The following is a 15,026-nucleotide window of genomic DNA, read 5'->3' on the forward strand; positions in this document are numbered from 1 at the left end:
GCTCCGACCATAACGCCCTGAAAGTGGAATTGAGACTCATGCCAACCGGTTCCTTCAGATGGAAAATGAATGACGCCCTACTAAGAGATCAGGAGATGGTAAAGAAGGCCCAAAAAACTTTAAAAGACTACTTTGAAATCAATCTGAATACTTCGGTGGAAAAGAGAATAATCTGGGACGCAAGTAAAGCAGTAATGAGAGGGTTTCTGATACAACAGAATACGATTAAGAAAAAACTCTGGAATGGAAAAAAGGATAAGATATTAGAGAAGATAAGAGATGGTGAGAAAAATTTGAGACTAAAACCAAAATCTAAAGAGATCCTAAGAGAAATTAAATTCCATCAAGCACAGTATGCGAAATTGATAAATCAAGAAGTGGAATGGAAAATTAAACAAATGAAACAAAGATCTTTTGAATCGGCGAATAAATGTGGAAAACTGCTAGCATGGCAGTTGAAAAAAAGACAAAAATTGAACTTTGTTACCAATCTAGAGGTAGAAGGGAGAAACATCCAGAAACCAGAAGAAATTAGAAAGTGTTTCCAGAGATATTTCAAAAAACTTTATACGCAAGGGCCTCAGGAAGTGACTGAGATAGATCAATTTTTAAAAGCTAATGGATTATCAAAACTATCTCAGGAGAAGATAACAATCTTGAATCACAAAATAACACAACAGGAAATTGAGGGTGCCATTCAGAATATGCAACTTGGCAAATCTCCAGGCCCAGATGGACTCACCTCCAAGTACTATAAGATATTAAAAGATTATTTGATACAACCGCTAATGGAGGTTTGCAATCAGATTATGGAGGGGAGGAAGGCACCGGAAACGTGGAAAGAAGCTTTCATCACATTGATACCTAAACTGGAAACTGAAAAGACTCAACTTAAGAACTACCGTCCCATCTCACTCCTAAATGTGGATTACAAAATCTTTGCAGACATTTTGGCAAGTAGATTTAAAAAAGTGCTAAATGAAGTAATTCACAAGGACCAGGCAGGCTTTCTCCCAGGTAGACATTTATTTGATAATACCAGAAACATTATTGATATTTTGGAACTTTTGCAAACTAACATTAATACTAAAGCAGTGTTAATTTTCATTGATGCGGAGAAGGCCTTTGACAATATTTCCTGGAAGTTTATGAAGAAAAATTTGGAAGGGATGGGAGTGGGACGGGGGTTTGAAAATGGTATAGAGGCAATTTATTCAGAGCAAAAAGCTAAATTGATAGTGAACAATGTGGTGACAGAAGAGTTTAGAATTGAAAAAGGAACACGACAGGGGTGCCCCCTATCCCCTCTTTTATTTATTTCAGTCCTGGAGGTGCTTCTGAACATGATTAGGGAGGACCGGTTGGTACAAGGAATACAGGTCGGAGTGAAACAATATAAACTGAAAGCTTTTGCAGATGATTTGGTTTTAACATTACAGGAGCCAGAATCTAGTACGAAAAGAGTTTTAGAACTGATTCAGGAGTTTGGTCGGGTGGCGGGATTTAAGCTGAACAAGCAAAAAACCAAGGTTTTGGGAAAAAATTTGACATCTTCAGAAACAGATGGGTTTCAGAAGGAGACAGAACTAAGTGTGGTAAAAAAAGTGAAATACCTAGGGGTTCATTTGTCTGCTAAAAATTTGAATTTATTTAAGGACAATTATGAAAAATGTTGGTTGGAAATTAAGAAAGATTTGGAAATTTGGTCGAGATTGAAACTTTCCTTGTTGGGTCGAATTGCAGCTATAAAAATGAATGTATTGCCAAAAATGTTATTTCTGTTTCAAGCCCTACAGATTGTGGACAGAGTGGAATGTTTTGGGAAGTGGCAGAAGGATGTATCCAAGTTTGTATGGCAGGGCAAAAAGCCCCGGATAAAGTTTAAAATACTAACTGACTCGAAAGAAAGAGGGGGGTTTGCCCTGCCGGACTTGAGACTATATTATGAAGCTGCGGCCTTCTGCTGGATGAAGGATTGGTTACTTCTTGAGAACACTGATGTCCTAGATCTGGAAGGGTTTGACAATGCTTTTGGTTGGCATGCATATTTGTGGTACGACAAGGCAAAGGTTCATAAAATGTTTAAAAACCATATTGTCAGAAAATCAATATTTATGGTCTGGACAAAATATAAAGATTTATTAGAAGGTAAGACCCCGAGGTGGCTATCACCAGTAGAAGCCAAGGCCTGGAAAAAATCCAATATGGAGGTTGGTTGGCCGAAATATGGGGAAATCATAGAAAAAGTTGGAGAAAATTGGAGGTTGCAGAGTTATGAAAAATTAAAGAATAAGGTGCAAAATTGGTTCCATTATGCTCAATTACAAGAGGTTTTTAAGTTGGATAAAAAAACAGGCTTCCAGGTGGAAAAATCGAAACTAGAGACAGAATTGATAGAACCAAAGACTAAAGTACTTTCGAGAATGTATAATTTGCTGCTTAAATGGAACACTCAGGATGAAACAGTCAAATCAGCAATGATAAAATGGGCTCAGGACATTGGGTACAACATTATGTTTGAAGACTGGGAAAGGTTATGGACCACTGGTATGAAATTCACGGCATGTAATGCCTTGAAAGAAAATATTATGAAAATGATATATAGGTGGTACATGACCCCAGTCAAGCTTGCTAAGACATATCATTTGTCTGATAATAAATGTTGGAAATGTAAGGAGGCTGAAGGGACATTCTTTCACCTCTGGTGGACTTGCCCAAAAGTGAAGGCCTTCTGGGAAATGATACATAATGAGTTAAAAAAGGTGTTTAAATACACCTTTCCTAAGAAACCAGAGGCCTTTCTCCTGGGCATTGTTGGCCAGAAGGTGTTAAAGAAGGACATAATTTTTTATATGTACGCTACAACAGCAGCAAGAATACTAATCGCAAAATACTGGAAGACACAAGATTTGCCCACACTGGAAGAGTGGCAGACGCAGTTGATGGGTTACATGGAACTGGCCGAAATGACTGGCAGAATCCGAGATTTGGGAGAAGAAACAATGGAAGAGGATTGGAAAAAATTCAAAGACTATCTACAAAAATATTATAAGTTATATGAATGTTAAGAGTGTGCATGATTTAGAAAATTTAGCTTCAGCAATAAGATTCGGTGATATGGAAATTAAGTAATAAGTATGAAAGGACTAATGTTTAAAGTAATTTCATATTTATTTTAAGGTAAAGTAATTAGATAATAAGTATTTTAAACATAAAGTATAAATTGATTGAAAGTACAAAGGAATGCATGAAACAAGGTAATAATTTGCTGATATATTTATTGTAAAGAATGCAGGGTGAGGGAGATGTGGGGAAGTCCAGTTGGTTATGAAAAAACACTTTGAAAAGATGGTTTTCTTTTGTTTTTCTTTCTTTTTTTCTTCTTATTCTTTTCTACTACTGTTATTTTCTTATGCTGATTGTATACGTGTATCTGGAAAAAAGCAATAAAAAATTTTTTTATAAAAAAAAAAAAGAATTGAAGGAGAAACAAACGAACTTGAGGATCAAGGCCGTACCTGAACTTGAGAAAGACAACCTGATTGACTTTCTTATGCAGGAATTTGCAGACTTTTGGAACCTAGATTTGGAGAAAGAAGACTTTAAGATAGTGAGTGCCTTTAGGCTTGGAAGAGGGGGGAAGAAGAACAGGGTGAGAGACTGTTTGATCACCCTCCGAACAAAAGAGGAGAGAGACAAAATCTTGAGTCTGCACTTTCAGAAGACCCTGGAAATACATCAGTCAAGAGTGGAGATATTTAAAGACATCCCGAAACATCTTTTGGACCTTAGGTCCAATTACGGAGATTTGGTTGTTCTGTTGAGAAGTAACAGAATTATCTTTAGGTGGGAATTTCCCCAAGGCCTATCTTTTAGCTTCAAAGGAAGAAAGATAAAAATAAGATCAGTGGACGACAAAGAAAGATTTTTGAAAGATCACGGAGAAGATTTGCAGAAAGAATCTGGAGAAGAGCCAAGAGCATTAGAAAGAGGAATATTAGACTAGCAACACTACCTTTTGGACTGGACTGCTCAGAGAAAGTGATACCCCCGACAGAACAAGAACACTTGGTGCAGTTGGAGGAAAAGCAAAGTAACTACATCATGGCTCTGCAACTATTAAGCTGGAATACTAATGGTCTCTACTCCCCCCAGAAAAGGAAAAGAGTTTTTCATTTATTAAAAAAGGAACAATTGGACTTGATTTGCTTACAGGAAACACATGTGATAAGGCTACATAGAAAAGTATTGATTAACAAAAGACTGGGTCAAGAGTTTATCTCATCGGACAAAGTTAAAAAAAGAGGAGTAGTGATTTATGCAAAGGAGAGTTTATCACCGAAATTTATCTTTAAAGACGACCAAGGAAGATTTGTGGCAATTGAAATTCAAATACAAGGAGAGAAATTTCTGATAGTAGGAGTTTATGCACCAAATGAGGGGAAATCTGAATTCTTTAAAAAGTTGCATGAGACCTTGATGGACTATTTGGACTATAATCTGATTTTGATGGGGGATATGAATGGAGTGGTATCTACAAATATGGACAAGGTACAAAGACAGGTAGTCACTAAGGACGGTAGACTACCGAAAACCTTTTTTGAGATGACAGACAACTTGGATTTAGTTGATATTTGGAGAACAAAGAATCCCTTGGGTAGAGAGGGAACCTTCTTCTCTGAAGCCAAAATGACATGGACAAGAATTGACCAAATATGGGTAACTAGAGGAATGGCTCCTAAAGTTGTAGATTTTGTCAGCCTAGTTCTATTAATGGGAGCTATCCCACAACCCAATGGCAATTTTTGCTTTTGGCTGGCATCTGTCTGTCTCGGGAGACAATGGAAATGGCTTGACCTTTCTTTCTTTCTTTCTTTCTTTTTGTAATTGGGTGAGGAAAGCCAATCTGTGTTGATTTCAGCCAGACCAACGTGGTTGAAGTCAGCAGAACCTGACTGCAAAACACAGCTGCTATATAATGCATTGCAAAGAGAAAATGCATCAGCCCCCAAAAAGGACATATATTTGCATAAAATTTGTATATGCTAGTTTACGTGCACACACACAGAGAGAGAAATACTTAAGATAGTTTAGACAGAAATGTACTCAATATAGTAGGGAAAACTGTGACCCGTGGCTGCTCCAATGGATGGCAATGGATGGCAGTTTCCAACACCCTGGTTCTTTATCCTTCAGCTGGAAGTGGTTTAAACAGCTGATCACACAGAGGACTATTTCAAAAGGAAGACTGCCATCTGCAGATGGACATATTGATGAAGCTACAGGCTGAACACAATGTATAAAACTGCCTTTACTACCCTCCAGAAGTGACGCAAACTTCTTTTCTTGTTAAAGGAGACCAAGAGTGTATTTTCTTGGGTAAGTTCATTTCCAACACGGTTAACATTTTACAAAATTGCTTTAACAATGCAGTCACCTCACTTTTAACCTTTAAGGATGTCTTGGATTAAAAGCCTAAATAAACAAGCAGATTGAGCTGCCATAACACTGCTTAAGAATCTGTCCCATTGATCGTGCCTCGAATTACACTTGCTTTATTCTTGCGTGATTTGAAGAAACCTCTCTCGTAGTGTTAAGGAAAATCCTATTTGTGAATAATCTCTCTCACTAGAGACATTGTTTGGAAATCATTCATCCCCTTGTGTGGATTAGCTTGGTAATGCTACCCAAGGTCAGTTTGCCTGCGCTGGCTATCTCAGCCAGCCATGTAGCTTGCCTGCTGCTGCCCAGGAGACTTTAATTTGTACAGTCTGATTTATAAATTCTCTTCCCCCACCCCACCATTTTAATTCTTGCTTCATGCAGGTGAGGGGTATTTATTTTAGCTCAGCACACTGTGTGCAATCAGATCTGTTTTGAACTTTGCGCTCTTCATGGCATCCCAGCTGAGTTTCCCTCTGCCATTGCAGAGAGAATTACTCTTTCAAATTAAGGAACTTAAAAGGGAATAGATGTGCTTCAGGGGCCATTAATCCTCACGTGAGGGGGCAGCAGTCATGAACCACACGGGAACCTGTTTTTCCGGCTGTTGACAGCTAGGCCTGAACACAGTAGCTTGCATTCATATTTCGAGCGCTTCCTGCTTAGATTCCCCCTTTCCCCCAAAAAACGAGGAGCGTTCTTTGAGCAGTTGCATCCTGGTAATTTTCAAAAGCCAGAGCCAAATATTGCCCACAAGCAATCTTCTTTTTAAAAGAAAAGAAAACAAAACCATAACTTTAATAACAGACAAATCGTTTCCGCTTTATCTGTCCCCTGAGGCAGCTGCCACATTCTGCCTAACGGCAGGGCCAACCCAAGACAGAGTCACTTTCACTATGACAAGCCTTAGAGTGATCTACTTAATCTTCATGGCTGATTGAGAGTTGAAACTGAATTAAAAAACAGGTACCAGTGGGGGGGGGGAGGGAGAGATGGAGGCTGGACAAACCAGTTCTATTGCTGGGGCAGACACTGCAGACTAGGTCTTATAGACATTAGTAAAATTTTGAAAGCCTGTGCCTCTACTGTAACCAATAAAGGTCATGGCCACTTTAAACTCCATTTCCAGTTGTAGTGTCATTCTTACTCTCTAGTTGGCCACTGCCCCACACTGCAGGTACTGGGAGAAGGGAATGACTACAGACTGCTACTCCCCAAAAAATGTAGCATTAAGATTAGTAGTGAAACTTTTACGTCTGGAAAGAATCCAACTGGAAAGAGTTGCACTCTGCACTATGTCCCTTCATCAACATTATTCTCCACAATAATAATGCTTTCTGTATAAATACAAGAATGGAAGCCATTTTCATCTTCAGAAGAAACAGAAACCAATATTTTTTTTGGGGGGGAGCCATTTTTAACATTTAGAATGTCTTTCAAAATAATTTTTCAAAAATGCTTGATTTCTGCACACCCAGTGGGTTAACATACCCACATTCTTCTACTCCCCACGAGAGCACAGTTTCCTACCGGAAGGATAATCACTGTTATTTACTGCAGCTGGGAAAGGGCGATAAGTAACAAAAGTAAATATATGTAGAATTTTCGTCAAAGTCTAGCTTCAAGAATAATGATGCTTACAGTTAAGGGATGTGTGTTTTTCTTTTTTAAAAAAAACACACCAAAGAGATGTAATTTACAATAAGACAAAACACTTTTTGCAAATGATTTTTTGTGCAAATATGTGGAAGACAGACTTTGCAAAGAAATTGCTACATTTTAAACAAGTTTCAGCCTTAGTCTAATAAAATATTTAAGGTGATGGGGATTAGGCTGGAGTGTAGGGGAAGACATCAGGAGTCAGTTTAATATTATTCTGCTGCCTTCGTCACCACAATGGTGCCCTTGAGGTCTTTCCTTGGTGCTCACAAAGCCTCTGTGCCCCCCCCATTGCTCCCTTGGTCATGAGGTGGGGAGAGCAATTATCTTTCTCTCCACTTAAAAGCACATTATGTGTATACTACCCTTCATACATAGATCTCAGGGCAGTTCGCAGCATAAAAATACAAGATAAAAACACAAAATACATAGCAGAAACAAGAACAAACCAGTAACCCCATTCCTCACCCCCATGGAGCAGAAGGAGGAAGATAGAAGAGTGACACTCTTTCCCACTTTATCTTTCAGCTCTATGGTGCTTTCCAAGGTTCGGATTAAGGGCTCTTCCAGGCTTCCACTTGTCCCACCACTCTCCGCCCCGGGGGAAACCCAACCTTTGCTGCTAAACCACAGCAAAAGTCTGTTGGATTTTCCACGGATTGATGTTTGTTCTGATTCAGTGCCAAAGAACGAGTTTTCCCAGGGACAAACAGAAAACCGCTCAGACCTATGCTTTCTAGACATGGGACAAGTGGAAGTGTAGACAAGCCCTAATTCTGCTGGATCCAACTTTTATCCAGATACATTGGGAAAGGGAATTGTGTGCACATGTGCTTTCCTTCTGTCTCTTGGGGGAGATGATGGGGGGAAGAAAAGTGAGCAAAGGGTTGGAGCCCAGGGAACCAGCTCAAAAATCCAAATTCTAGCAGGAGCAACTAATATAACATATCCTTGTTGTTCACATGTACGTCCAGAATATGTTGTTGTTATTGTTTAGTCGTTTAGTCGTGTCCAACTCTTCGTGACCCCATGTACCAGAGTACGCCAGGCATTCCTGTCTTCCACTGAGTTTGGTTAAACTCATGTTGGTAGCTTTGAGAACACTGTCCAACCATCTCGTCCTCTGTCTTCCCCTTCTCCTTGTGCCCTCAACCTTTCCCAACATCAGGGTCTTTTCCAGGGAGTCTTCTCTTCTCATGAGGTGGCCAAAGTATTGGAGCCTCAGCTTCACGATTGTCCTTCCAGTGAGCACTCAGGGCTGATTTCCTTAAGAATGGAGAGGTTTGATCTTCTTGCAGTCCATGGGACTCTCAAGAGTCTCCTCCAGCACCATAATTCAAAAGCATCAATTCTTTGGTGATCAGCCTTCTTTATGGTCCAGCTCTCACTTCCATACATCACTACTGGGAAAACCATAGCTTTAACTATACGGTCCAGAATATGTGGCAATACAAACAGCAAGAGCATCATTTTAAACAGTACAAGCATAATTGGGCTGCACATAGTATTGCTCCTCTTTGCCCGAGCATCATCGCACCTACTCATCCAGGAATCAAAGCCCATGGCAAGAGGCTACCATGTCTGCATCCCAACTGCATGGGGGAATTGCACACAGAGATGAATGGGAAGGGAATAAAATGTCCTGCATGCTGGATACGCCTTATCCCAAGTGTCTGTGTTTGACAGTAAGACACTGTGGATGGCCACAGCATAAAAATGTTTTAAATAAATAAAGCTTGCTTGGTGGTGACTGGGGTAGCTGGAAATTGCCCCCCTCCAGGTGGAAGATTAACCTTTCAACACTTTTTGTAGTTCAGGAGAGCTGGTGAATGGAGTAGAGGCCTTGCCATGCATATTTTTTCTCCACTCTGACCCAATAGCTGGGTTGCATGTATGGACGGGGAAATCTCATAACTATAAGGCATGGATGGAGAAATCTCTCAATGTTGGTTTCTCTCAGTTAAATGCAGTCCCCCACATTTCCACATCAGTTTGCAACGGTGATGATGTTGGGAATGATTTTAAGAAGTCCTCATAAAAATTCACCAGCAGATTTTGGTGTGAGTTTCTCCACCTATATCTGTATGGAGTCTTACATACAAAAAGGCTGAAATCGTTCCACTTAGCACCTGAGGAACATTACAGTCTGGAGCCTGTACTAGACCACCCAAAGAAGATCGCGATCCACCAGATTACGAGTCCACTGCTCTTAACCACTACACCAAAGAGCTGATTAGTGAAAAGCCAGCTGTGTAAAATAGGACAACACGCAAAGCACAATCCCAATGGTGAACTCTTTCGGATCAGCACTCTGTTTTTAATTTGTGTAAAATAAAAACACCAACCAATAAATTATTGGAAGTAGGGAGCTAAGTAACATGTGTATGCAGGGAAAGAAGTGTTTATTGCCTTGCGTCGTTATTTACTTTTTCAATCCGTAATTTGTCTTTTGGCTCAAGCAGGTCCTTAAGGCAGCTGACAATCATTTATCAGAAAACAAACCACAACAGCCCATATAACAAAATAGGAAAAGAACATTAATATCTCAGCAGAACAGAGCAACAGGCCTGGCATCTCAATTATTAAATTTCCTGAGGCACGTCAGCTCACTACTCCAAGCTAACTACTGCTCATTTAATGTTTCTTGAGTCCATACTCAATATTTTATATACAGTTACAACAACCATGCTTCTCTCTTATGTTATGTTTCACCTTGCAATATCAAGCAGAATGCTGCAGGCCAGGATGCCAAAGTCCTCTACAAAAAGTAAAGAGGCACACTGAATATGATGAGCTCATGTAAAATAAAGAACGAAGGAAATTTAGAGATCATACGGTAGTTTTGGGGTACCCAGAAACTACAGGCATTTGCAATCACTCTGACCTAAGTGGCAACTTATGCGAATTACCAAAAATGTGGGCCAAAGAGGGCACAGATTTGCATAGCAGTTGCGTATACCAATTTATGTGTTGTATCCAGCTCTGTTGTCCTGATGCCACAGGGGATCTCTGCTTGTACAACTGAACTTCCCCCTCCTCTTCCCCACAGGTCTGGAGGACTCTCTGGAGCAAATGTGGGGGGCACATGGGGGAGGAGAGGAAAGAGGGGTCCTGTTTCACATGCGGACGCCCAGTTGCATAGAACTGGAATACAACCCTACATGTACAGATGTAAGTTCAGAAATAATTACTGCAATTATTAGAAATGCAGTTGTTGCCCCACAAGGGGACAACTGGGACAAGGGGGCTTGTGGGCCTGCTCCGCCTGCTACCCACATGCCGCTACTGATGGGCAACTTCAAGGACCTTGTTTTCCCATTAGATGGCTCTTTTATCTTTAAACTGTTCTTGGACCCTTCTAACAGAGGATGATCATCTGACAGCCCTTCAAACAGAGGACAGTCCTCTGCAAAGAAGAGAACAGGGCCACCCTAATCTGATCGCAGGTCCAGGGCCTGTGAGAGTAGATTAAGTTGTACACTTACAAGTCCAAGTAGCTTTCTTTGGTTTAAAATTGCAATGTTCCAGTTCATTATTAAATACAATGCCTGCCCAAAGTCATTTGATTCAACAGAACGCTGAGCAGTCAAGACAATCGGGTAATCTGGGAGAAAATCATGCTTTCGTCTCTTGCCTCTAAAAATAGTGTGTACATCTTCTTCTTTTTAAAATGCTGTTTTACCTTCCCTATGACAATGACTGGTTTTTCAGATCTATGCAAACAGACAGAACAAATACCAGGTTATATTTGGCTACGTGCCAGGTGGCTGAAACAAGAACAGACCTTCATACTATGAGCCTGTTCACCCAGTTCTTCATTCACACATGTAAAGGATCCTGACAGCTGAAGGACAAGACCCTTTCAGACCACTGTAATGTATGAACTCAGCAATTCTGGATATAGGATCCAACCATTCCTGTGACCAAGCCAGCTTTTGCTATAATGAGAATTATTATTGCCGAGTTTACAAGCTACATTTGCCCTGCATTTTGCTCACAGTGAAATTTCTGAGCCGAGAGGGTTGTGGTTGGTACACGTCAGAAGACATTGGAGGGGACTCAAGGAAGTTTTGATGTAGCTGAAACGCTTCTCAAGGAGAGTGATGGTGATGGCTCCATAAACCCTTACCTGGGATGTCCAAATAACATTGATTCTTTCAACTGGGCTATGTACCTAGCAGAGGTTGGCGCAGAGAGAGTGGTGTTGCTCTCTTGGCTTTCCAATGCCATGAATTGCTGCTGGTCACAGAGAGGGGGAGGACAAGGCATAGGGGGCTCAAAATGTTGTATGAACAGTGCCGCCCTGCCCGTACCACCCTGCTCAGGCTATCTATGTCATTTGCCTCCCAATGACATTGGATGTCCAGCTGAAGACTGCTGTTGATACGGTGTTGGTTCGTGTTTGATCTGCTTTGTACATAATCTGTAACGATGCAGCCAGCACCTAATTCATAAAGATAGGCCTGATTACATAGAAAGCAAAACATAAAATGTCTGTTCTGTTGTACTTCAAACTTAAGCTACTGTTGCAAATGGCAAGGCAGAACGTTTGAAGACAAAACAAAGAAGTTCCCATCCAAGAGAAAAGTCACCTTTCTTCTGCCGGGTTCAAAGATGCAATTTTACATCTTTCAACCACAATCAGGACGGATCTTATACTTTTCACAAAAACACCAAATTCACATCATTTGTGGACTAAAACACAATGACAATTTTCAGATTTTGAGGCACGTGGTTTCTACTTGCAATAATGTTTCTACTTGAGTATGGTGTAACACAAAGTTACGTATCTCTCCAAAAACATGATATGGTCCCAAAGCTATCCTAGTGTGTTCAATCACGCAACTGTATTGTTTAACATGTTTTATATAATATACACGTGCAAATGCACAAATGGGAGAACTGTGAAAAGTTCAGATCTGGACCTGCACTATAAGAGGCCAGCCGAGGAGTAGCAAATGGCTGCTCACACATTTTAACTCAGAATTACAGCATAGTGTGCTGCAATCCCAATGCTCCCTGCTCTCTATTTATAGAGCTGCTTGGCCTTTAATGTTACGGTTGCCACACGTTGGGAATTTCCTGGACATAGACGGTATTCAGCCCTCGTAAACAGCGTCCAGGCAGAAATTGCTTAAATGTCTGGGACGTATGAAAGCCCATGTATGGCAACCCTATATAATGTGGAAGACAAACAGCAAAGAACAGTGTCCACAGCACTATGGTGCTGCTCTGTGTTTCTGGGATGGGTAAGTGCAGAGCTTTTCCTGATGCTAGTGGTGATTCCTTGCTAGTTGAAGCAATGGGTAATTAGGTGGCTGTGAATGAGGGAAGGAACCGCACAATAAAGAATTGTCGGTGGTAGACTGCCATCTCACAAACTATTATTTGCAAAGTTCTTCTAGGTAACTACCTCTCACATAAATGGAACAGAGGAAAGAGAGAGTCATAGAAAGATTATTTTTAACACTCTGTAATTTAATGTCTCTTACTTCTCAACAAGGAAGATGTAGTACCATTGCCCTGAGCAGTTTTGAAATTGAGTTTTTCACTTTTCAGTACTATGGGTCTGACCAGCAAATTGCTTAAAAGTGATATTTCATATCCTATTTGCTGCACAATGGGGGCAGTACAGAAAAACAATTATTGCTGAGGCACCTAAAAAGTCTGTATGATGCATACAGATGAAGCGAGTGCCTTCGATGAGGAGAGGAAACATTTCGGGCATCCAAGACATTCTCTGCATCTGGTGACATAGTCCCCTGCCTATGAAAGTTCATGCTACAATAAAAGTGCAACAAAGGTGCAAAATGTTGTGTGAAATGAAAATACATGAGAGCTGGTCCAACTGTGATGCCTACTGGTGTAACGGCACGTTTGAGAACTCCTGGCACCCACAGAATCTCTGAGCTTCTCCATACACACTCACTGCCCCCTTCATTACAAGGCAGCAAGGCTGGGTACCTTTTTCTCCCTTGAAAAACACAGCGAGCTGAAAGAGGAAGTGGGAAGAGCGACACTCTCTCCCACTTCCTCTTTCATCTCTATATGCTTTTACATAGGAACACTGGAAGCTGCCTTATACTGAGTCAGACCATTGGGTCCATCTAATTCAGTATTGTCTACATTGACTGGCAGTGGCTCTGAACCCTACCTGGAGATGTCACAGGTTGAACATAGGACTTTCTGCATCAAAGCAGAGTAGAACTTAGTTGGATGCAACCCAATATTTTTTTAAATGCTGCTGCTTAGTTTATCCAACTTTGGTTTTAATGCTTGTTGTCCGCTTTTAGGGATTTTATATTATTATTATTTTTACTGGTCCATTGTGCCAAAGGACACGCCAAGTACCAGCAGGAAATGCTTCTAAAAAGTGCCTGAAATAAAAATAAATAACAAAGGTTCAGGCTGAAAGCCAACAAGCCCTGGGGAAATGCTACAATGACTACTGCTGAGATGATGTCAAGGACAAGGACGACTAGCTGAACAAAAAGCATATAGTGCAAGACACAGGGAATGGCGTCTGAGAAAGCTGCTCATGTGTTTTGCAATGCTGAATCAAATTCCAGGAAGGCATGAATAATAATAATAATAATAATAATAATAATAATAATAATAATAATTTTAAAAATCAGATTGCTATAGCTTGCCTTCTATGAAGATCCTGTTCCAGTAGATTCTGCCAACATGATTCCCTCCGAGAAAGATAAGGTTGGAGAAAATCAACCACATGGTAGACACAGATGCCAGAGCTGCATGGAGTCGCCGACAGCCTCTTGGGGACAAAAAATGGTTCTGAAAAGAAGGTAGGTTGGATTTAACATACACGTTAGGAAGGGATAATTGCTGGGCATGTGGAGAAGTAAAAGCAGATTACAGCCACATTTTCTGGAACTGTCCCCAAATACAGGGGTGTGTTTTTCCTTGGAAATAATATCAGAATCGTTAGGAACACAAATCCCTATGGAACCTAAGACATTTCTGCTTGGATACATAAAAGGTGTTTTCATAGACAGTGATCAAGAGATGGCAATCAGTTTGATTACTTTAGCTCCTCTCACTACTTTAAAGAGATTGAAAAGATCTGGACCATGGTGAAAATGGTCAAACTAACCTACTCCCGGAGAATACAAGCAAATAAATTCATGGAGAAATGGGTATTTTTCTTGATATATTGGAATAGCAAGTATAATAACGTAGACATTATGTTGCTTTCAGTTTATTGTTAAGTTTTCAGGTGAAAATTTTGTTACTGCGTTGTAACCTTTTTGTTTATTGCAAACCATAAAAATATCAATAAAGTGGTTCTGAAAAGCAAATTTTAAACAGGCAGCTAACAATAAAATCTTAATACTGGAAGGTTAGAAATAAACCATGGTGGTGTTAGGGTGACCGCTATAGGTATAGTGAAGTCATGAGAGTGGGGAGAAGCCCTTGCTCTCCTGTAAATGTTAATATTTTTTAAAAAGAGATGGGGAACCTGTGACTCCCCAGCTGTTGCCAGACTACAAATCCCATTACCCTGCTCCTGGCCATGCTGGCAGAGGGTGGTGGGAGTGGGAGTTCAACAAATCTGGAGTGTGGCAAGTTCCCTATCCTTGGTTTACAGCAATAGGGTATCATTCTAGGAAGAATTATCCGCTTCATTGAAAGTAATGCTGGAAAGCACCTTGGCTTAGTGCACCACATTTAAAGGAAGTGTCCTGGGATTTATATAGGTTTTAAAAAACACACACCCCAACAGAGTCAATAGTTGTCTTCCAGGGGTACTACACAGAAAGTTTCATAGCACATACAATTAGAAGCAGCTATATTTCCAGACAACTCACTGGTTTTGCAAACTGTATGGTTATTGTGCGAACCAATTAACAGGGAACTCCAAACCCAAGATCTGCTGAGATGAGAAGGTTTGGATTCAGCAGATC

The 15,026-nt window shown here is 40.4% G+C and overlaps 1 protein-coding gene across 4 annotated transcripts in view; it reads right to left on the reverse strand.

Annotated features, from left to right (window-relative positions):
* HHAT (hedgehog acyltransferase) overlaps positions 1-15,026 on the reverse strand; it is a 202,085-nt gene that overhangs the window by 51,955 nt on the left and 135,104 nt on the right. For 2 of the 4 annotated variants that reach the window (XM_081000543.1, XM_081000544.1), the window contains one exon: positions 13,752-13,896. The exons of 1 other annotated variant lie outside the window; for it this stretch is intronic. In XM_081000543.1, coding sequence (XP_080856669.1) covers positions 13,752-13,896 — 145 coding nt within the window. Of the gene's footprint in view, positions 1-13,748; positions 13,897-15,026 lie in introns of those variants that run through there. One more of the 4 variants, XM_081000547.1, reaches the window with a different exon arrangement.

Source organism: Podarcis pityusensis (assembly GCF_964106645.2).
Source record: "Podarcis pityusensis genome assembly, chromosome: 3".
Classification (NCBI taxonomy): domain Eukaryota; kingdom Metazoa; phylum Chordata; class Lepidosauria; order Squamata; family Lacertidae; genus Podarcis; species Podarcis pityusensis.